The sequence below is a fragment of the Chelonia mydas genome, chromosome 13, assembly GCF_015237465.2.
Source record: "Chelonia mydas isolate rCheMyd1 chromosome 13, rCheMyd1.pri.v2, whole genome shotgun sequence".
Classification (NCBI taxonomy): Eukaryota; Metazoa; Chordata; order Testudines; family Cheloniidae; genus Chelonia; species Chelonia mydas.
In genome coordinates this window covers 40,012,480-40,032,099 of record NC_051253.2, presented here as the reverse complement: position 1 = coordinate 40,032,099, position 19,620 = coordinate 40,012,480, and the positions used below count along the sequence as shown (strand labels likewise).

The 19,620-nt window shown below is 69.2% G+C and overlaps 3 protein-coding genes across 9 annotated transcripts; 2 read left to right on the top strand and 1 right to left on the bottom strand.

Annotated features, from left to right (window-relative positions):
- The first annotated feature begins 1,255 nt into the window (after positions 1–1,255).
- OXA1L (OXA1L mitochondrial inner membrane protein) lies at positions 1,256–7,184 on the top strand. 3 transcript variants are annotated; one of them, XM_043527414.1, is made up of 10 exons: positions 1,256–1,438; positions 1,806–1,925; positions 3,223–3,415; positions 4,871–5,014; positions 5,344–5,429; positions 5,629–5,793; positions 6,329–6,433; positions 6,573–6,687; positions 6,760–6,840; positions 6,953–7,184. In XM_043527414.1, the coding sequence occupies exons 1-10, from the start codon at positions 1,352–1,354 to the stop codon at positions 7,060–7,062; spliced, it is 1,206 nt and encodes a 401-aa protein (XP_043383349.1). In that variant the 5' UTR covers positions 1,256–1,351; the 3' UTR covers positions 7,063–7,184. The 3 variants fall into 3 exon arrangements, 2 of the variants coding, with proteins under 2 accessions (XP_043383349.1, XP_037733011.2); XR_006285523.1 differs by having other exon boundaries at positions 1,257–1,438; positions 5,604–5,793; positions 6,525–6,687; positions 6,953–7,014; XM_037877083.2 differs by having other exon boundaries at positions 1,259–1,438; positions 6,525–6,687.
- A 314-nt stretch (positions 7,185–7,498) lies between these two features.
- SLC7A7 (solute carrier family 7 member 7) lies at positions 7,499–17,069 on the bottom strand. 5 transcript variants are annotated; one of them, XM_037916041.2, is made up of 10 exons: positions 16,931–17,069; positions 14,996–15,472; positions 12,350–12,475; positions 11,774–12,027; positions 10,972–11,095; positions 10,794–10,897; positions 10,087–10,183; positions 8,780–8,929; positions 7,947–8,130; positions 7,499–7,736 (listed from the first exon to the last, which is right to left on the bottom strand). In XM_037916041.2, exons 2-10 carry the CDS (start codon positions 15,468–15,470, stop codon positions 7,676–7,678), a joined length of 1,575 nt encoding a protein of 524 aa, XP_037771969.1. In that variant the 5' UTR covers positions 15,471–15,472; positions 16,931–17,069; the 3' UTR covers positions 7,499–7,675. The 5 variants fall into 5 exon arrangements, with proteins under 5 accessions (XP_037771969.1, XP_043383347.1, XP_037771968.1 ...); XM_043527412.1 differs by lacking the exon at positions 16,931–17,069 and adding an exon at positions 16,789–16,891 and having other exon boundaries at positions 11,883–12,027; XM_037916040.2 differs by lacking the exon at positions 16,931–17,069 and adding an exon at positions 15,784–15,893.
- A 619-nt stretch (positions 17,070–17,688) lies between these two features.
- On the top strand, positions 17,689–19,490 carry MRPL52 (mitochondrial ribosomal protein L52). The gene is made up of 5 exons (XM_037916046.2): positions 17,689–17,839; positions 17,980–18,055; positions 18,785–18,852; positions 18,995–19,059; positions 19,322–19,490. The coding sequence occupies exons 1-5, from the start codon at positions 17,776–17,778 to the stop codon at positions 19,472–19,474; spliced, it is 426 nt and encodes a 141-aa protein (XP_037771974.1). The 5' UTR covers positions 17,689–17,775; the 3' UTR covers positions 19,475–19,490.
- Positions 19,491–19,620: the final 130 nt, after the last annotated feature.

Genomic DNA, 19,620 nt, shown 5'->3' with positions numbered 1-19,620 from the left:
TTGGTAGCTGCTTTCAACTACCTGAAGGGGGGTTCCAAAGAGGATGGCTCTGGACTGTTCTCAGTGGTAGCAGATGACAGAACGAGGACCAATGGTCTCAAGTTGCAGTGGGGGAGGTAGTGATAATCAAGGTTGGCCATTTCCAGCAGTTGACAAGAACATCTGAGGAAGGCGGGGCGGGGGGGGAAATAAACAAGGGGAAATAGTTTTACTTTGTGTAATGACCCATCCACTCCCAGTCTCTGTTCAAGCCTAAGTTAATTGTATCCAGTTTGCAAACTAATTCCCGTTGAGCCGTCTCTGGCTGGAGCCGGTTGCTGGAGGTTTTTGTTGAGGAATCGCCAGTCTGGGGCCCGAGGTCGAGCGGCCGGGGAGGTTGACGTGCCCCCGCCTGGGGGGTGAATGTTCCCGTCCCTGGCGTCTGGTGTGTGTCCCGGAGTCTCCGGCGCAGGGAGGGTCCGGTTGGCCAGCGGGCATGGCAGGGGGCATTGCGGGCACGTGGTGGCATCGATCACATGGGTGGATGTGCAGGGCAACGAGGGCAGAGTCTCAGCCTGGGAGCCCGGACTCCTGGGTTCTCTCCCCGGCTCTGGGAAGGGGGAGGGGGCTAGTGGCTGCCGGGGGGAGGCCGCGGGGGCCGGTCCCTTTAAGACGTTTCCGGTATAAGTCTGAGGTCACTTTTAGGGGACACATCCAATAGGGCTGCCTCCAGGGCGCCCTCACACCGGCGGCCGGCGAAGGGCCCCCTTGCCCTCACCTAAAATGGCCCCAAGAGTCCTGTGCCAAAATTAAATATGGCTTCCGCCATGCACTCAAAGGCACGTCTGCGCAGGACAGACCACACTCAAAATGGCCGCCACACCTGCCCTCAGCCAGGCTTTGCCACATTCACTATGGCTGCCGGAGGACATCCGGTCAATGGAGGCGTTGCCCTTTCTCAATATGGCCGCCTTTGGTAACAAATCATGTGATCATGCCTTCAGCCAACATGGCCGCCTTCCGAACACGCACGCGCGCCAGCCCTTTCTCATCATGGTCGCCTCTTAAGAATACTGGGACGCTGCCCTCATTCAATATGGCTGACACACGCCGCGGACGGACGCCGCCAGCCAGGACGGCGCCGACGCCCACGCGTACGCGTTGCCGGGTTGTTGCCACCATCGAAGATGGCCGCTGCCCATAATCCGGAGGCGGGGATACTGCCCGCACTCAAGATGGCGCCTGGCTGTATCAACATGTGATGCGTGCCCATAAACAACATGGCTGCGCTCGCTTCGTCACAGCGTCGCATGCAGCACTGCGCTGGCTCAGAAGGCGGGCGCGCGGCCGGGGGCGGCTCCTCCCCGCGAACATGGCGGCTTGTGCGGCTGCGAGACGGGGCTGGCGCCGGCTGGGACCCCCGGAGCTCGTCCCGCTCCTCAGGGGGCTCCACACGCAGGTGGGATCCGGGGGCACCCTGTGACGTCACAGCGGTCATGACCTTAGGGAAGCGGGGCGGGGGAAACCCCCGGGGTCACGTGGTCTGGGGCTTGGGACCCGCTGCCGTGGTCATTTCGGTGCTTTAGAGGTCGAAGGTCGTGACCTCTGAGGTGGGGAGCACGAGGGGTTCGTGGGCATGACCCCGCTGGTGACGTCACGGAAAAGGGAAAGACACGCCCCCTTGGGGCTTAACCTGGGATCAGCCTGGGGTCAAAGGTCATGGGGTCAAAGGTCCCTGGGGGTTCACAGGTGGCCAGGGGGAGCCCTGATCCTTGGCATGACGAGGTCAAAGGTCACCAATCCCCTCCCCCCTTTTCTCCCCCCAGATCTACAAGGGCGGGGCCCCCTCTGCCAGGCTCCATGGAAACACATTACGTGGGGCTCCCCTGCGCCCCCGACTCGTCCTGCGGCCGCCCCCGGCCCGGTGCCAGAGCAGCGCGGCCCAGGTGAGGGGCTGCGGGTCGGGAGTGAGGGGCACCGGTGGGTGGGGAGGCAGGCCTGGGCTGGCAGGGGGCTGCGGGTCAGGAGTGAGGGGCACCGGTGGGTGGGGGGGCAGGGCTGGGCTGGCAGGGGGCTGCGGGTCGGGAGTGAGGGGCACCGGTGAGTGGGGGGGCAGGGCTGGGCTGGCAGGGGGCTGCGGGTCGGGAGTGAGGGGCACTGGTGGGGGGGGGCAGGCCTGGGCTGGCAGGGGGCTGCGGGTCGGGAGTGAGGGGCACTGGTGGGTGGGGGGCAGGGCTGGGCTGGCAGGGGGCTGCGGGTCGGGAGTGAGGGGCACCGGTGGGGGGGGGGGGCAGGGCTGGGCTGGCAGGGGGCTGCGGGTCGGGAGTGAGGGGCACCGGTGGGTGGGGGGGCAGGGCTGGGCTGGCAGGGGGCTGCGGGTCGGGAGTGAGGGGCACCGGTGAGTGGGGGGGCAGGGCTGGGCTGGCAGGGGGCTGCGGGTCGGGAGTGAGGGGCAGCGGTGGGTGGGGGGGGCAGGGCTGGGCTGGGCTAGCAGGGGGCTGCGGGTCGGGAGTGAGGGGCAGCGGTGGGTGGGGGGGCAGGGCTGGGCTGGGCTGGCAGGGGGCTGCGGGTCGGGAGTGAGGGGCAGCGGTGGGGGGGGGGGCAGGGCTGGGCTGGCAGGGGGCTGCGGGTCGGGAGTGAGGGGCAGCGGTGGGGGGGGGCAGGGCTGGGCTGGCAGGGGGCTGCGGGTCGGGAGTGAGGGGCAGGGCTGGGCTGGCAGGGGGCTGCGGGTCGGGAGTGAGGGGCACCGGTGGGGGGGGGGGGCAGGGCTGGGCTGGCAGGGGGCTGCGGGTCGGGAGTGAGGGGCACCGGTGGGGGGGGGGGCAGGGCTGGGCTGGCAGGGGGCTGCGGGTCGGGAGTGAGGGGCACCGGTGGGCGGGGGGGCAGGGCTGGGCTGGCAGGGGGCTGCGGGTCGGGAGTGAGGGGCAGCGGTGGGCGGGGGGGGCAGGGCTGGGCTGGCAGGGGGCTGCGGGTCGGGAGTGAGGGGCAGCGGTGGGGGGGGGGCAGGGCTGGGCTGGCAGGGGGCTGCGGGTCGGGAGTGAGGGGCAGCGGTGGGTGGGGGGGCAGGGCTGGGCTGGCAGGGGGCTGCGGGTCGGGAGTGAGGGGCACCGGTGGGTGGGGGGGCAGGGCTGGGCTGGCAGGGGGTTGCGGGTCGGGAGTGAGGGGCACTGGTGGGGCAGGGCCAGGCTGGTGCTGTGGGTTCAGAGCGAGGGGTGCCTCTGTCTCATTGTCTCCTCTCCCCAGGTGCTGCCCCCCGCGGCTGCTCCGCCCCCAGCCCTGGGGGGCACAGTGCCCGGGGGGGAGCTGGCGGAGGTGCCGGAGCTGGGGCTGGCAGAGCTGGGGCTCGGCTCCTACACGCCCGTGGGGCTGATCCAGAACCTGCTGGAGTTCCTGCACGCCGACCTGGGGCTGCCCTGGTGGGGCGCCATTGTGGCCGGTGAGGGGCATGCTGGGATAGCGGGGCGCTGGGCGTCACCCCCAGGTCTGGAGATAGCTACCCACAATGCACTGTGGGTAACACTACCCCCCAAGGTATGGGGGCAGCCTGTGCAGTGCATTGTGGGTAATCCTGTCTCCCCCACCAGGCACGGGGGAGGTCTGTCCATTGCCTTGTGGGTGACGCTCTCTTCTCCAGGCACGGTGGGGGCGCGCTGCCTGGTGCATTGTGGGTAATGCTCTCTCCCCAGGCACGGTGGGGGCGCGCTGCCCGGTGCATTGTGGGTAATGTTCTCTTCTCCAGGCATGGTGGGGGCACGCTGCCCGGTGCATTGTGGGTAATGCTCTCTCCCCAGGCACGGTGGGGGCACGCTGCCCGGTGCATTGTGGGTAGTGCTCTCTCCCCAGGCAGGTGGGGGCGCGCTGCCCGGTGCATTGCAGGTAGCGCTCTCTCCCCGGGCACGGTGGGGGTGCGCTGCCTGGTGCATTGTGGGTAATGCTCTCTCCCTGGGCACGGTGGGGGCGTGCTGCCTGCTGCATTGTGGGTAATGTTCTCTCCCCGGGCACAGTGGGGGCGCGCTGCCCGGTGCATTGTGGGTAATGTTCTCTCCCCGGGCACAGTGGGGGCGCGCTGCCCGGTGCATTGTGGGTAATGCTCTCTCCCCGGGCACAGTGGGGGCACGCTGCCCGGTGCATAGTGGGTAATGCTCTCTCCCCGGGCACGGTGGGGGGCGCGCTGCCTGGTGCATTGTGGGTAATGCTCTCTCCCCGGGCACGGTGGGGGCGCGCTGCCTGGTGCATTGTGGGTAATGCTCTCTTCTCCAGGCACAGTGGGGGCGCGCTGCCTGGTGCATTGTGGGTAATGCTCTCTTCTCCAGGCACAGTGGGGGCGCGCTGCCTGGTGCATTGTGGGTAATGCTCTCTCCCTGGGCACGGTGCGGGTGCGCTGCCTGGTGCATTGTGGGTAATGCTCTCTTCTCCAGGCACAGTGGGGGCGCGCTGCCTGGTGCATTGTGGGTAACGCTATCTTCTCCAGGCACAGTGGGGGCGCGCTGCCTGGTGCATTGTGGGTAACGCTATCTTCTCCAGGCACGGTGGGGGCGCGCTGCCTGGTGCATTGTGGGTAATGCTCTCTCCCCGGGCACAGTGGGGGCGCGCTGCCTGGTGCATTGTGGGTAATGCTCTCTCCCCGGGCACAGTGGGGGCGCGCTGCCTGGTGCATAGTGGGTAAAGCTCTCTTCTCCAGGCACAGTGGGGGCGCGCTGCCCGGTGCATTGTGGGTAACGCTCTCTCCCCGGGCACGGTGGGGGCGTGCTGCCCGGTGCATTGTGGGTAACGCTCTCTCCCCGGGCACGGTGGGGGCGCGCTGCCCGGTGCATTGTGGGTAACGGTCTCTTCTCCAGGCACGGTGGTGGCGCGCTGCCCGGTGCATTGTGGGTAACGCTCTCTTCTCCAGGCACGGTGGCGGCGCGCTGCCTGGTCTTCCCGCTCATCGTGAAGGGGCAGCGGGAGGCCGCCAAGCTGAACAACCACCTGCCCGAGATCACCCGGCTCACGCAGCGCATGCAGGACGCCAAGCGCTCCGGCAACCAGTTTGAGTGTGAGGGCTGGGGGCGGAGCCAAGGGAGGGGGAGGGACCTGGGGTGGGTGGGGAGATAAGGGGGATGGAGACAAGGGATGGGGGTAGAAACTTGGCAGGATGTGGGTGGAGTCAGCAAGAGGGGGAGGAGCCTGAGGGTTGAAGGGTGGAGTCTAGAGCCAAGGGCGGGGCTTGGGAGCCAGGAAGGTGACACCTGGGGTCAAGGGGAGGAGCCTCCGTGATAGTGCAGACATTGGGAGGGGGAGGAGCTTGGGGGCTTTAGGGGAGGGGGTTTCTGGAGGGCTGAGAGATCAGAGCCGAGCCCCTAACTCCCCCTTCCTCCCCCCCAGTCTCCAAGTCGTATTCAGAACTGAATCTGTACCAGAAGGCCCACGACGTCAACCCCATACGGGGGTTCCTGGTGCCGCTTGTCCAGGTAAGGCTCCGCCCCCTGCCTAAGGCCCCGCCCTGCCCCTCACTGCTGACCCGCAGCCCCCTGCTAGCCCAGCCCTGCCGGTGCCCCCCACTCACGACCTGCAGCCCCTGCTAGCCCGGCCCTGCCGGTGCCCCTTACTCCCAACCCACAGCCCCCCATCTCTCCATGGCTCTGACCCTCATCTCTGCCCCTGCTCCAGGCCCCCGTCTTTATCTCGTTTTTCATCGCACTGCGGGAGATGGCCGCCCTGCCCGTGCCCAGCATGCAGAGCGGCGGCCTGGCGTGGTTCGTGGATCTGACGGCAGCCGACCCCCTCTACGTCCTGCCCCTCGTCGTCACCGGCACCATGTGGCTTATCCTGGAGGTGAGCCTGGGGGGGTGCGTGGTAGTGTAGGACCTACACGAAACAAGGGAGCCAGGAGCTGGCTGTAAATGGGCGAAGGGCAGGACTGTGCTCATTACGCTGGAGCACCCCCGCTGCCCGGGAGAGGGATGAAAATAATATAGGACCTACAATAAAGAAAGGGTGGTGGGGTTCCTGTAAACGCACTGGGAAGGGAAGCGGGGGGTGAAGGGCGGGGCTCTGCTCTCGCACCCCTGGCTGGCCAGCAGAGGAATGACGATCGCGTAGGACCTACAGTAATATGCTAGAAAGGATCATAAATAAAGGGCCAGTTGGCGGCTGTACCCAGCTGGCCAGGGCAGGACAATAATAGTGTAGGGCCTACAGGAAACAACGAGCCAGTTGGCTGCTCTGGCCTGGGGTGCTACAAGAATATTAGAGGGCCTACAGGAAACAAGCCTCAGTTGGGTTGCTTTTTGTTTGGTGGGGGCGTGTCTGGGGGTGGGGCCTATCTCTAACCCTGCCCCTCTATGTGTCCCCCCCACCCCTCTGGCAGCTGGGGGCGGAGTCCGGAGTGGACAACCCCAACCTGAAGGTGATGAAGACGGTTTTCCGGGTGATGCCGCTGGTGATCCTGCCACTAACCATCAGCTTCCCCACGGTGAGAGCCTCCGGGGGGGAGAAGGACAGCCGGGGGGGCCTGGCCCCGATCTCCCCCCGGCACCCACCTGACACTGCCCTGTCTCCCCCAGGCCGTCTTCACCTACTGGCTGACATCCAACCTGTTCTCCCTGGCGCAGGTCGGGCTCCTGCGGGTCCCGGCCGTCCGCACCCGGCTCCGCATCCCCGACCGCGTCCAGCATGACCCGGCCCTGCTGCCCGCGCGCCAGGGCTTCGTCCAGAGCTTGCGGGCCGGTGAGTGACCCGGGGGGGTGGGGGAGGGCTCAGCACAGGCGGGGGCTAACCCCTCCCTCCCGTCCCCCGCAGGCTGGAAGGACGCCCAGCTGGCCCAGCAGCTGCAGGAGCGCGAGCGGCGGGTCAAGAATCACCTCGCCCTGGCCGCGAAAGGTCTGTGCCCCCCCCCAACCCCTGCAGCTGTGGGACCCCCCTTGCATGCTCGGGCCACTGCCCCAGAGGGGTGTCCCCCCCCCACCCCATCTCACCCCATCTCTCCCCCCAGGACCTCTGCGCCAGACCTTCTCCCACAACCCCTTGCAGCAGGAGGGTGGGGCCAGCAGCACCAGCTCCAGCCCCCGCCCAAAGAGGCCCTGGCAGGACACGCTGGGCTGAGACCTGCCCCACAGACATCGCTGGACCCCCAGGACCTCAGAACCGCCACCAGGGGGCACCCCCCCCCCAATCTGGACTCTGCTCAGGGGGTGGGTCTGAGCCAATAAAGGACTCATCACCCACCCGCTGGTGCCATTGGACTCTGCTTGGGGGGTGGGGTAGGGTTGGAGACCCCTCTACTACTGGGGGCAGGAGAGTGCGCGGACTGAGGTCTTGTTGGGGGGAGCGTGGGGGCGAGATTGAGGGGCTCATTCCCAGGTTGGGGGACAGGAGGCAGAAGGGGCTATGGGGCAGGAGAGAGGCAGGGAGCGCAGTGCATGGGGGGAACTGGGAACCCACTGATGGGGCAGAGGAGGAGGAAGGGGATCTCCGGGGGGAGAGGCGGGGTTCTCTGGGGGAGGGCAGGGAGCGGACAGATGACACCCGGAGCCGGCTGTGACTGGAGTGATGCTGGTTTATTGGTAGCAGCTGCCTCCGGGGCAAGGGGGGGGCTGGTGGTGCCCCGACACTGGGCCGAGGGGGCCAATAAATTAAAGAGGAGGAGTGGGTCTGTGGGGGAGGGAAGGTGCCCCTTCCCCACTGGCTCCGTCACTGGGATTTGGGGCGACTGTCGTCAGGGTCCAGCTCCGTCACCACGGCCCGGCACAGCAGCTGGATGTGGCGGGAGACGCCGGCTGCAGAGAGAGCGGGACAGTTAGTGGAGGCTGTGGGTCAGGAGTGAGGGGCATAGTACAGCTGGGGGGGGTCCAAGGCTGGGCTAGCAGGGGCTGCGGGTCAGGAGTGAGGGGCACCGGGCCGGGCTGGCGGGGGCTGCGGGTCGGGAGTGAGGGGGGCCGGGGGGGCTGCGGGTCGGGAGCGGGGGGCGCTGGTGGGGTCTCACTCACCCACGGCCGCCCGCAGCCAGCGGGGCCGGCGGGTGTCCGGGCTCCGCACCAGCAGGAAGTAGACGGGCAGCCCTGAGAGCGCGATGCCGATGCCGATGAGCGAGTTGAGGGGGTCGGTGTAGAGCGGGACGGCCACCAGGAACACGGTGCACAGGCAGAAAAACAGCGGGAAGACGATGCTCAACTGGGGAGACAGCCAGGGGGTGAGCCGCCACCCCGGGACACGGTGGGGCCAGCAGGGGCCGGGGGGCAAGGGGTGAGCCGCCGCCGTGGGGCCGGGGGGCAAGGGGAGAGCCACCGCCCCGGGGCACGGCGGGGCCGGCAGGGGGCCGGGGGGCAAGGGGAGAGCCACCGCCCCGGGGCACGGCGGGGCCGGCAGGGGGGCAAGGGGAGAGCGGCCGCCCCAGGGCACGGCGGGGCCGGCAGGGGGCCAGGGGGCAAGGGGAGAGCGGCCGCCCCGGGGCACGGCGGGGCCGGCAGGGGGCCGGGGGGCAAGGGGAGAGCGGCCGCCCCGGGACACGGTGGGGCCAGCAGGGGCCGGGGGGCAAGGGGAGAGCGGCCGCTCTGGGGCACGGCGGGGCCGGCAGGGGGCCGGGGGGCAAGGGGAGAGCGGCCGCCCCGGGGCACGGCGGGGCCGGCAGGGGGCCGGGGGGCAAGGGGAGAGCGGCCGCCCCGGGGCACGGCGGGGCCGGCGGAGACCCAGCCCCAGGGCATTGTGGGCCAGGAAGGGAGCCCATGGGGAGAGACACTGCCCCAAGGGATTGTGGGATGGGCAGGGAGTCAGAGGGGGAGACACTGCCCCCAGAGGATTGTGGGAGGGGGTGGAGCCTTACCTTGAGTGGGCGGGGCCTGTCGGGCTCCTTCCAGCGCAGGTAGAGCTGCCCGGCGATGGACAGGCCCACAAAGAACCAGTAGCTGAAGCTGTAGTAGTTGATGAGCTGGAAGATGTCCTCCACGCAGAGATAGACCAGAGCCATGGCCCCCTGGGAGAGGGGGAGACCCCCCTCAGGGAGATGGACTGACCCAAGGGGACACACCCCTCCCAAGACAGGGCAATGGACTGACCTTTGGGACAGCCCTCCCCATTGGGGTAATGGGCTGACCCACAGGAACACCCCCCCCCCTTAGAGACAGGGCAATGGACTGATCCGTGGGTTAGTGCCCCCCCCCATCAGGGGCATGGATGGACTGTCCCAGGGGATGCCCTCAAGCGTGGGGGGTGGAGGGAATGGACTGACCTGACTCCTGCCCCCACTAGCTCAGGCAAATGGACTGTCCCATTGCATTCAACAACCCCTGGGCCTCCAGGAAAACTGGACTCTTCCAGGGTGTGAAATCTGCCCTTGTGGGGTGGTGTCTCCCATAATCCGTCGTGGTCTGTAGTCTGTCACTTTCCCCCACCCTTGCCCCTAGCCATGATCTGGCCAATGGGTATGATCGGTCCCATGGCAAACCCTGGGGGATGGTCTGGCCCGTGGCCACAGCCGTGGTCTATCCCATACCCCCCCGTGGGGAATGGTCCGTCCCATGGCCATAGCCATGGTCCATCCCATACCTCCCCATGGGGAGTGGTCCATCCCGTGGCTCCTGCCGTGATCCATCCCATACTCCCTCATGGGGAATGGTCCGTCCCGTGGCCCCAGCCGTGGTCCATCCCATACCCTCCACATGGGGAATGGTCCATCCCGCGGCTCCTGCCATGGTCCATCCCATACTCCCCCATTGTGAATGGTCCATCCCGTGGCCCCAGCTGTGGTCCATCCCATACCCCCCCCCACAGGGAATGGTCCGGCCCATGGCCCCAGCCGTGGTCCATCCCATACCCCCCCCCACGGGGAATGGTCCGGCCCGTGGCCCCAGCCGTGGTCCATCCCATACCCCCCCATGGGGGATGGTCCATCCCGCAGCTCCTGCCATGGTCCATCCCATACTCCCCCATTGTGAATGGTCCATCCCACGGCCCCAGCTGTGGTCCATCCCATTACCCCTCATGGGGAATGGTCCATTCCGTGGCCCCAGCCATGGTCCATCCCATACGCCCCACGGGGAATGGTCCAGCCCATGGCCCCAGCCGTGGTCCATCCCATACCCCCCCACGGGAGATGGTCCGTCCCGCGCCCCCCCGGCGCGTGGGGCTCACATTGAAGAGCAGGGCTGGCACGGGGGTGAATCGCTCCACGTGGATCATGCAGAGGGCGTCGGGCAGGTGCCCCTCCCGCGAGCCCACGAAAAACAGCCTGGGGCAGAGCAGAGTGTCAGGGGGCGTGGGGCGCAGAGGGGCTGGGGGTCGTGGGGGTGGGGAGCACTCAGGGCCTGGGGGTCACAGGACGGGTATGCCAGGGGCTGCGGGTCAGGGGTGGGGGCACTGTGGGGCTGCACTGGGGGCTGCGGGACGGGGTCACAGGGGGGCTGCAGGGTGGGGGGCAGGGGGTGCCGGGAGGCACTGGGGGCTGCAGGACGGGGGCTGGCGGGGGCTGTGAGGGCACTGGGGGGCTGCAGGTCGGAGGCAGGGGGCACTGGGAGCCGCAGGACGGGGGCTGGTGGGGGCTGCGGGGTGGGGGAGGTGCGGGGTGGGGGGGCTGCAGGTCCGAGGCAGGGGGCACTGGGGGCTGCGGGACGGGGGCTGGCAGGGGCTGCGGGGTGGGGGAGCTGCAGGGCGTGGGGGGCTGCAGGTCGGAGGCAGGGGGCACTGGGAGCCGCAGGATGGGGGCTGGTGGGGGCTGCGGGGTGGGGGAGCTGCTGGGTGTGGGGGACTGGGGGGCTGCAGGCCAGAGGCAGGGGGCACTGGGGGCTGCGGGACGGGGGCTGCGGGGTGGGGGAGCTGTGGGGCGGGGGGCTGGGGGGCACCTGGAGGCGGCGAGGATGGAGGCGTTCAGTCCCCCGAAGCAGGACAGGGCCACGGCCAGGGGGATGGTCCAGTTGAAGACGCCGAAGATGCGGTCGGCGAAGCTCTGTGGGGAGACGGGGGGTGAGAGCCCGGCCGGGGGGTCCCCCCACACCCTGCCCCCTTCCCCCCGGTACTCACCACGGCCACGGCGTCGCTGGCCAGCAGCTCGCCGGGCGCCAGCACCGTGTAATAGGCCACGTTGGTCAGCAGGTAAATGGCCGTCACCACCGGCATGGAGACCCCGATGGCCAGCGGCAGGTTCCTGGGGCCGGAGCCGGGTCAGAGCTGGAGCCTCGCAGCTGGTCAGCCCCGGCCCCCCACGAACCCCTCGCCTCCCGCCCCCCATGGCCCTCTCGCCTCCCGCCCCGGCCCCCCACAAACCCCTCGCCTCCCACCCCCCATGTATCCCCTTGCCACCCGCCCCGGCCCCCCGTGAACCCCCTCGCCTCCCAGCCCGGCCCCCCACAGCCCCTCCTCACCTCCCAACATGCCCCCCACCTCCTCTCCCACCCCGGCCCCCCCACACCTCCCCATCACCTCCCAACCCGACTCCTGCACAGACCCCCCCTCCAACCTCCCAAACCAGCCCCCCATGGACCCCCCACGGGCCCCCCTGCACTCACCTCCCAACCCCCTCAGTCCTTGCAACTCACTGACCCTGGGGCGTCCCAATGAGGAGCCCCCGGTCCGACCCCCGAGGCAGCTTGGGGGCCAACGTGCCAGGTGGGGAGTTAAACACCCCGCAGATGAAGTGGGGCAACAAAGCGAAGGGAAAGCCCAAGACCCTTCTTCCTGGAGCAGCCCCCCTCTCCTCCCCAGTCACGGGGGTCGCTATGGCTCCAGGCCGCACCCCCTGCCCCACAGGCTGGGGGACAGGTCAGGTCCCAGCTCAATAGTGGCAGGGGGGATCTATGGGGCAGACTGAGGATGGGTCACGTACCAGCTCAGCGGGGGCAGATCTATGGGGCAAGCTGCAGGGGTGGGACCGGTCCCAGCTCAGCGGGGCCAGATCTGTGGGGCAGGCCCGGCCCTCAGGGAGCAGCACCCACCTCTCGGGGTCCTTGATCTCCTCAGTGACGAAGTTGAGGGTGTCCCAGCCCGAGTAGGAGAAGAGGGCTGAGTAGAGGGCCAGGGCCAGGTCCCCTACGGCCAGTGAGGAGCCCGCGAAGGGGTCAGCGAAGTGCTCGGAGTGTCCTGCAGGGGGAGGCAGGGAGTCGGCCGGCTGGGGGGCACGGGCAGGGCTGTGGGGGGCACGGGCAGGGCTGTGGATCGGGGAGTGAGGGGCGCCGGGGGCTGTGGGCCGGGGCTGAGGGGCACTGGGGGCAGGGCCGGCAGGGGGTGAGGGGCCACGGGGGCTGCGGTCCGGGGCTGAGGGGCCCCAAGGGCAGGGCTGGCGGGTGGTGAGGGGTGCTGGGGGCTGCAGGCCGGGGCTGAGGGCCAGCGGGGGATGAGGGGCCCCGGGGGCAGGGCCGGTGAGGGGCCCCGGGGCAGGGCTGAGGGGCACCGGCTGCCCTACCCTGCGCCAGGCGCACGACGCCGGCGACGATCACGGCCAGCAGCGCCAGCAGCTTGGCGTAGGTGGAGATGTCCTGCACCCGCGTCCCCCATTTCACGTAGGCGCAATTAACGAATGTCAGGAGACCTGTGGGGAGAAGAGAGCGTGAGACCCCCTGAGTCGCCCCAGAGCCCCCTGCACGCCCCGGACGCCTGGGTTCTTTCCTGTCTCCCGGAGAGGAGTGGCGGCTCGTGGTTAGAGCGGGGCACGGGGGCTGGGAGCCAGGACTCCTGGGTCCTCTCCCTGGCGCTGGGAGGGGAGTGGGGGCCGGTGGGTCAGAGCAGGGGGCCCTGGGAGCCCGGACTCCTGGGTCCTCTCCCTGGCGCTGGGAGGGGAGTGGGGGCCGGTGCGTCAGAGCCAGGGGCCCTGGGAGCCCGGACTCCTGGGTCCTCTCCCTGGCGCTGGGCCCCACACCCCTCCCTGTTGTTTTCCTCCACTTCCCGTCAGCCTTGATCTTTCCCCAGGCATGTTGTGACTGGGAGACTCATAAATCCGGCTGGACCCGGCCCGGGGGGGGGGCCCCGGTGTCCCCCCCCCATCCTGGCGCTGGGCCCTGGGGGCTGGGCCAAGCGCCGGGGGCAGCCGGGGACAAGGCCAGAGATTCCTGCCCCTCTCCGGCTGGGCCCAGACACACCCGCCCCCCATGCCCCTCACTCCCGCCCCACGGCCCCCCACGGGCCCAGCCCTGCCCCCACCCGCCCCCTATGCCCCTCACTCCCGTCCCACGGCCCCCCACGGGCCCCTACGGGCTCGGCCCTGCCCCCTCACCCGCCCCCCATGCCCCTCACTCTCGCCCCACGGCCCCCCCACGGGCCCAGCCCTGCCCCCACCCGCCCCCTATGCCCCTCACTCCCGTCCCACGGCCCCCCACGGGCCTGGCCCTGCCCCCCACCCACCCCCCATGCCCCTCACTCCTGACCCATGGCCCCCCACGGGCCCGGCCCTGCCCCTCACTCCCGCCCCACGGCCCCCCACGGGCCCGGCCCTGCCCCCCACCCGCCCCCCATGCTCCTCACTCCCGCCCCACGACCCCCTCCCGGCCTGGCCCTGCCCCCCACCCGCCCTCCATGCCCCTCACTCCCACCCCACAGACCCCCACGGGCCCGGCCCTGCCCCCCACCCGCCCGCCATGCCCCTCACTCCCGCCCGCAGCCCCTGCCGGCCCAGCCCCCCATGCAGGCCCGCGTGAGGCGGTGGTGCAATGTGGGGGCCTGACTCGGCGTTTTCCGGCCGCTGGATCCGGCAGTGAATCCCCGACTCAGCACCGGGGCCATCAGCCGAGCCCAGCCCACAACCCCCTGCCCCCCGCGGGCTCAGCCGGCCGGACAGAGCCCCACACTCGCCAAGCCCAGCATCCCTCCGCCGCGGGCTCCGAGCTGGGGCTGGGAGCCAGGACGCCGGGGTTCCTTCTCTGCCAGTGGGGGTTTCCTATAGGGTTGGAGGAGGCCAAGGAGCGAGACTGGGCCAAAGGGCGAGTGACGGCCAGAGCGGAGGGGGAGAGAGAGAGAAGATGATGCCCCACACTCCTGCCCTGCAGCCCCCTGCCCCCCCGACCTGCCCCCCCCAGACCTGCCGCTGCCCCTCACTCCCGACCCACAGCCCCCTGCCCCCCCAGCCCTGCCGCTGCCCCTCACTCCCGACTCACAGCCCCCTGCCCCCCGAGCCCTGCTGCTGCCCCTCACTCCTGCCCCGCAGCCCCCTGCCCCCCCGACCTGCCCCCCCCAGACCTGCCGCTGCCCCTCACTCCCGACCCACAGCCCCCTGCCCCCCAGCCCTGCCGCTGCCCCTCACTCCCGACCCACAGCCCCCTACCCCCCGAGCCCTGCCGCTCCCCCTCACTCCTGCCCCGCAGCCCCCTGCCTCCCGAGCCCTGCCGCTGCCCCTCACTCCTGACCCACAGCCCCCTGCCCCCTCAGCCCTGCTGCTGCCGCTCACTCCTGCCCCGCAGCCCCCAGCCCCCCCAGCCCTGCCGCTGCCCCTCACTCCTGCCCCGCAGCCCCCTGCCCCCCGAGCCCTGCCGCTGCCCCTCACTCCCGACCCACAGCCCCCTGCCCTCCCAGCCCTGCCGCTGCCCCTCACTCCTGACCCACAGCCCCCTGCCCTCCCAGCTCTGCCGCTGCCCCTCACTCCTGCCCCGCAGCTCCCTGCCCCCTGAGCCCTGCCCCCCAGCTCTGCCGGTGCCCCTCACTCCCGACCCGCAGCCCCCTGCCCCCGAGCCCTGCCGCTGCCCCACACTCCTGCCCCGCAGCCCCCTGCCTCCCGAGCCCTGCCGCTGCCCCACACTCCTGCCCCGCAGCCCCCTGCCCCCCCAGCCCTGCCGCTGCCCCTCACCCCCTGCCCCGCAGCCCCCTGCCCCCTGAGCCCTGCCGCTGCCCCTCACTCCCGACCCACAGCCTCCTGCCCTCCCAGCCCTGCCGCTGCCCCTCACTCCTGACCCACAGCCCCCTGCCCTCCCAGCTCTGCCGCTGCCCCTCACTCCTGCCCCGCAGCTCCCTGCCCCCTGAGCCCTGCCCCCCAGCTCTGCCGGTGCCCCTCACTCCCGACCCGCAGCCCCCTGCCCCCCAGCCCTCCCGGTGCCCCTCCCTGCGGCCCCCAGCCCCCGCTCACAGATGCAGACGGCGGCCAGCAGGCGGTGGGCGGCGTAGGGCCCCGGGCAGCTGGGGAAGACGGGCTGCACCATGTAGCTGGCGAAGGTGAGGGCGATGACGGCCTGGCTGGTGGGCTCGATGATGAGGAGGGAGGCCCAGAGGCGGACGAAGGCCGCCAGCCCCCCGAAGGCCTCCAGGATGTAGGCGTAGCTGGCCCCCGACTTGGTGACGGTGGTGCCCAGCTCGGCGTAGCACAGCGCCCCGAAGACGGAGAAGAGGCCGCCCACGGCCCACACGGCCAGCGCCAGCCCGTAGGAGGCGCTGTGCAGTAGCACCCCCTTGGGCGAGACGAAGATGCCCGACCCGATCATGTTGCCCACGATGAGGCAGATGCCGCTGAGCAGCGAGATCTCCCGCTGCAGCTTGACGGGGGGTTCCGGGGGGCTGGCGGGCTCCTGCGGTGGGGCTGGGGCATAGTGCGGGGTGGGCGCCATGGCTGCAGAGGGGAGAGAAGGGGTTAGGGTGGGGGGGCGCAGGATGGGACATGGGGCCTTTCCCCTCTAGGGGGCGCCGATCTCATCAGACAGCCCCCCAGCGGGGAGATAGGGGAGAGGGGAAACGGGGGGGGGTAGTGCGTTAGAGCAGGGGGGGGCTGGGAGCCCGGACTCCTGGGTTCTCTCCCCAGCTCTGTGAGCGGAGTGGGGGCTAGTGGGTAGAGCAGTGGGGCTAGAAGCCAGGACTCCTGGGTTCTCTCCCAGCTCTGCAGGGGAGGGAGGCGAGGCCCCAGGGCTCCGCACAGACACTCACCGCTCCTGGCACGTTCCCCTCCGTCCCCTCGCAGAAAGAGGAAGAGCCGGGAGGGGCAGAGACTTTAACTTGACAAGGGGGGGCTGGGCTCTGGGCCGGGTCCAAGGTCCCTGGAGGGGAGCCAGCAGCGTGACAGGGGAGATAAGTGCTGCGAGCTTCCCCCGCGCCTGCTGCGAGCTTCCCTGACAGTGCCCCCATGCTGCAAGCTTCCTCCTCCAACAGTGCCCCACCACTGTGAGCTTCCCCCCACCCATGCTGTGAGCTTCCCTGACAGTGCCCCCACACTGCAAGTTTGTCCCTCCCCCCACTGCGAGCTTCCCTGACAGTGCCCCCATGCTGTGAGCTTCCCCCCCACTGCAAGCTTCCTTGACATTGCCCCCCAAGCTGTGAATTTCCCTGACAGTGACCCCACACGCTGTGAGCTGCCTCCTCCAACAGTGCCCCCTATGCTGCGAGCTTCCTCCAAGAGTGCCCCCCTATGCTGCAAGCTTCCCCCCGACAGTATCTACACACAATGGGGACATTTGCACCCATAGCTGGGGATTGAACCCAGGAGTCCAGCCCTGTGAGGCTCATTGGCGTCCTCATTAATAATTAGCCAAAAGTTAATAACCAATGAGTCAAACTATTAATTATGTGACCTCTGACCCTGACTTTGCCCTGCCCCCTCCCCCACTCACAGGAGATGGGAAGGGGGCAGAAAAGGGACCCAGGCATTCAGGGATCCTGGACAGAGAACCAAAGAATGGCCAGACAGGGTCAGAGCAACGGCCCAGCCAGCCCGGCTCCTGGCTGCCAACAGACCAGGGCAATTATCCAGGGATTCTCCCCGAGCTCTGGGGCCACCTGGCACAGGGGGCTGCGTCCCTGACCAGCTTGGCCAATGGCCGTCTCTGGACCCGGCTTCCAGGAACGTGGCTCCTTGTGTGTCAAACCCCCTTCTACTTCTGACCTCAGCCCATCCCCTGGCAGTGAGTTCCACAGGTTAACTGAAATCCTGCCTGCTGGAAACCTGCTGCATGTTCATGAGGCCCCCAGTTCGTGTCCACCCTAGTCACAGTCTGCCATGGCCCTACGCACTGGATCCGCCTGGCAGGAACCCAGGCGTCCGGGCTCTGAGCCCAGGCTGAGACTGGGCAGAACTCACTTCATCTCGGGGGGAGGGGAGGGAGAGTCCGCGAATTGACTCTTCTGGGCTCCCGTGGATACTTTCAAGACGGCGAAAACTGCAGGGCCAGGAACGAGCCAATATGGCCGCGCTCAGTGGATGCCTTCCCCACATACGGTACAAGATGGCGGCGCCCATTAATTTCCTTTAGCAAGATGGCGACGGTCAAAAATGCCTTTCCAAGGTGAGGGCTACGATCATTTCCGGTCCGAACATGGCAGCCCCTACAATATCCTTCACCAATATGGCGGCCCCTATGCATCCCTTCCCCAAAAATGGCTGCGCCTATCACTGTCCTTAAAAAAAATGGCGGCCCACTGTCTAAAACAAGATGGCTGCGCCCATTAAAGCAAACTAATTATACAATTCCGTCAAAGATGCTGTCCCCCTTTAAATTCCTTCCCAAATATAGCGACGTCCTGTAGTTCCGTAACCAAGATGGCGCTGCCTGTATTTTCCTCACCAACATGGCGGCTCACAGCCTTTGGCTATTCAAGATGGCGACCCCCATTAATTCCATGTTCAATGTGGCTAATACACAATATCTGGCCGGAAGATGGCGCCGTCCTGCGAGTTAGTGCCAAGATGGTCCGCAGACCCCCTTTCCGTACAGTTCCCTTAGCCTGTGTGTCCAACATGGCGGCGCCTATCTCCCTTCAAACCAACATGGCGGCTCTCACGCCAAAAATGGCGGACCACTTCACCAATATGGCCGATGCCACGTTTCCCATTCTGAACATGGCGCCGCCCCTTGGGCGCTCCCATTTCTAACATGGCGGCGCCTGTATCCTCCCTGCCGTACAGACTTTATAAATTGCTCCCACATGGTCCCAGCGCTACTTCCTGTCCCATTTCCGAAAATGGCAGTGCCCCTGGGCCTGAAGCTGGGTAGGGGAATGTGGGGAGATCTAGCATGGGGGCGGGGTCAGATCAACGGGGCGCGGGCGATGTGGGGGGAGGGGATTCCCAGGTTGGCAATTGGGGGGCCCCCATATCTCACTGACCCCCCTCTTTCCCCACCCCCGCAGCGCCTCGCCTGGCCGCAGCCCCCCGGCACATTCACTGCGGCGCCGCCCGCCCGGCCGTGGGGCAATGGAGAGCCCAGTGAGTGGGGCTGCGGGACGGGAGCGGGGGGCACCGGGAGGGGGCAGGGGGCTGCGGGTCGGGAGCGGGGGGCACTGGGAGCAGGGAGGGGGCTGCGGGTCGGGAGCGGGGGACACCGGGAGGGGGGAGGGGGCTGCGGGTCGGGAGCGGGGGGCACCGGGAGGAGGGAGGGGGCTGCGGGTCGGGAGCGGGGGACACCGGGAGGGGGCAGGGGGCTGCGGGTCGGGAGCGGGGGGCACCGGGAGGAGGGAGGGGGCTGCGGGTCGGGAGCGGGGGGGCACCGGGAGGAGGGAGGGGGCTGCGGGTCGGGAGCGGGGGGCACCGGGAGGGGGGAGGGGGGCACCGGGAGGGGGGAGGGGCCTGCGGGTCGGGAGCGGGGGGCACCGGGTGGAGGGAGGGGCCTGCGGGTCGGGAGCGGGGGGCACCGGGTGGAGGGAGGGGCCTGCGGGTCGGGAGCGGGGGGCACCGGGAGGAGGGAGGGGCCTGCGGGTCGGGAGCGGGGGGCACCGGGAGGGGGGAGGAGGCACCGGGAGGGGGGAGGGGCCTGCGGGTCGGGAGCGGGGGGCACCGGGAGGGGCCTGCGGGTCGGGAGCGGGGGGCACCGGGAGGGGGGAGGGGCCTGCGGGTCGGGAGCGGGGGGCACCGGGAGGAGGGAGGGGCCTGCGGGTCGGGAGCGGGAGGAGGGAGGGGACTGTGGGCTCATTGTGACCCCCTTTGCCTTCACCCCAGGCAGGGACTCGCCCCCAGCTCGGCCGGCTACGGGCCCCTCCGGGATCTACCTGACTGGTCCTTTGCAGGTGAGAATCTTCCTCTGTTACCACCGTGCCTCCCTGGACGCCTGGGTTCTCTCCCCAGGCTGGGAAGAGCGGGGACGGGAGCTCGGACTCTTGGGTTCCAGGATGGGGCAATGGGGTTCACTGACTTCTCGGATCTCCCCAGACGGGCGCCCTGCCCCCCTGTGGAAGGGCCAGACCCGCCGGCGGCAGGAAGACGAGGCCTTTGCGGTGAGTGGGAGGCTGGGGGGGGTCCAGGGGCTGGGAGCCCGGACTCCTGGGTTCTCTCTCTGGCTCTGGGAGGGGAGTGGGGGCTGGTGGTTGGAGCAGGGGGACTGGGAGCACGGACTCCTGGGTTCTCTCCCCCGCTCTGGGAGGGGAGTGGGGGCTGGTGACTAGCCCAGTGGGGCTGGGATCCCCGGCGTTGCTCTCGGGCTGGGAGCCAGGACTCCTGGGTTCTCTGGGCCCCCCTCACCCGCCTCTCTCTCCCCAGCGGCGCGTGGCCATGCTGGGCCAGGAGATGGAGCGAGGCCTGCAGCGCTGGCAGGTCCAGCAGCGCCAGCAGCAGGAGGCCAAGGAAAGCAAGAGACAGAACCAGCTGCAGCCCAAGGGGGCCGCCCTGCGTCGGGGCAGCCCCCCCCAATAAATCCCTGCGCCCCCAGCGACCGTCTCTGGGACTGCTTTCCGCGCCCGGCCAGGACGCCTGGGTTCTCCACTGGTTAGAGCGGGGGGAGTGGGGCTGGGAACCTGGGTGAACTCATCAGGTAACAACCTCCTCCTTCCCTGCCCCCC

Bases quoted from the DNA above. Each gene is read 5' to 3' on its own strand.
- OXA1L (XM_037877083.2), top strand. From the start codon at position 1,352: ATGGCGGCTTGTGCGGCTGCGAGACGGGGCTGGCGCCGGCTGGGACCC. The intron at 5,430-5,628 runs GTAAGGCTCCGC...CCCCTGCTCCAG, and splicing joins TCCTGGTGCCGCTTGTCCAG to GCCCCCGTCTTTATCTCGTT. The intron at 5,794-6,328 runs GTGAGCCTGGGG...CCCCTCTGGCAG, and splicing joins CCATGTGGCTTATCCTGGAG to CTGGGGGCGGAGTCCGGAGT.
- SLC7A7 (XM_037916041.2), bottom strand. From the start codon at position 15,470: ATGGCGCCCACCCCGCACTATGCCCCAGCCCCACCGCAGGAGCCCGCC. The intron at 11,096-11,773 runs GTACGTGACCCA...CTCCGGCCCCAG, and splicing joins GATCTGCCCCCGCTGAGCTG to GAACCTGCCGCTGGCCATCG. The intron at 10,184-10,793 runs GTGCCCCCCAGC...GCTCTGCCCCAG, and splicing joins TCCATCCTCGCCGCCTCCAG to GCTGTTTTTCGTGGGCTCGC.
- MRPL52 (XM_037916046.2), top strand. From the start codon at position 17,776: ATGGTCCCAGCGCTACTTCCTGTCCCATTTCCGAAAATGGCAGTGCCC. The intron at 18,853-18,994 runs GTGAGAATCTTC...GGATCTCCCCAG, and splicing joins ACCTGACTGGTCCTTTGCAG to ACGGGCGCCCTGCCCCCCTG. The intron at 19,060-19,321 runs GTGAGTGGGAGG...CTCTCTCCCCAG, and splicing joins AGGAAGACGAGGCCTTTGCG to CGGCGCGTGGCCATGCTGGG.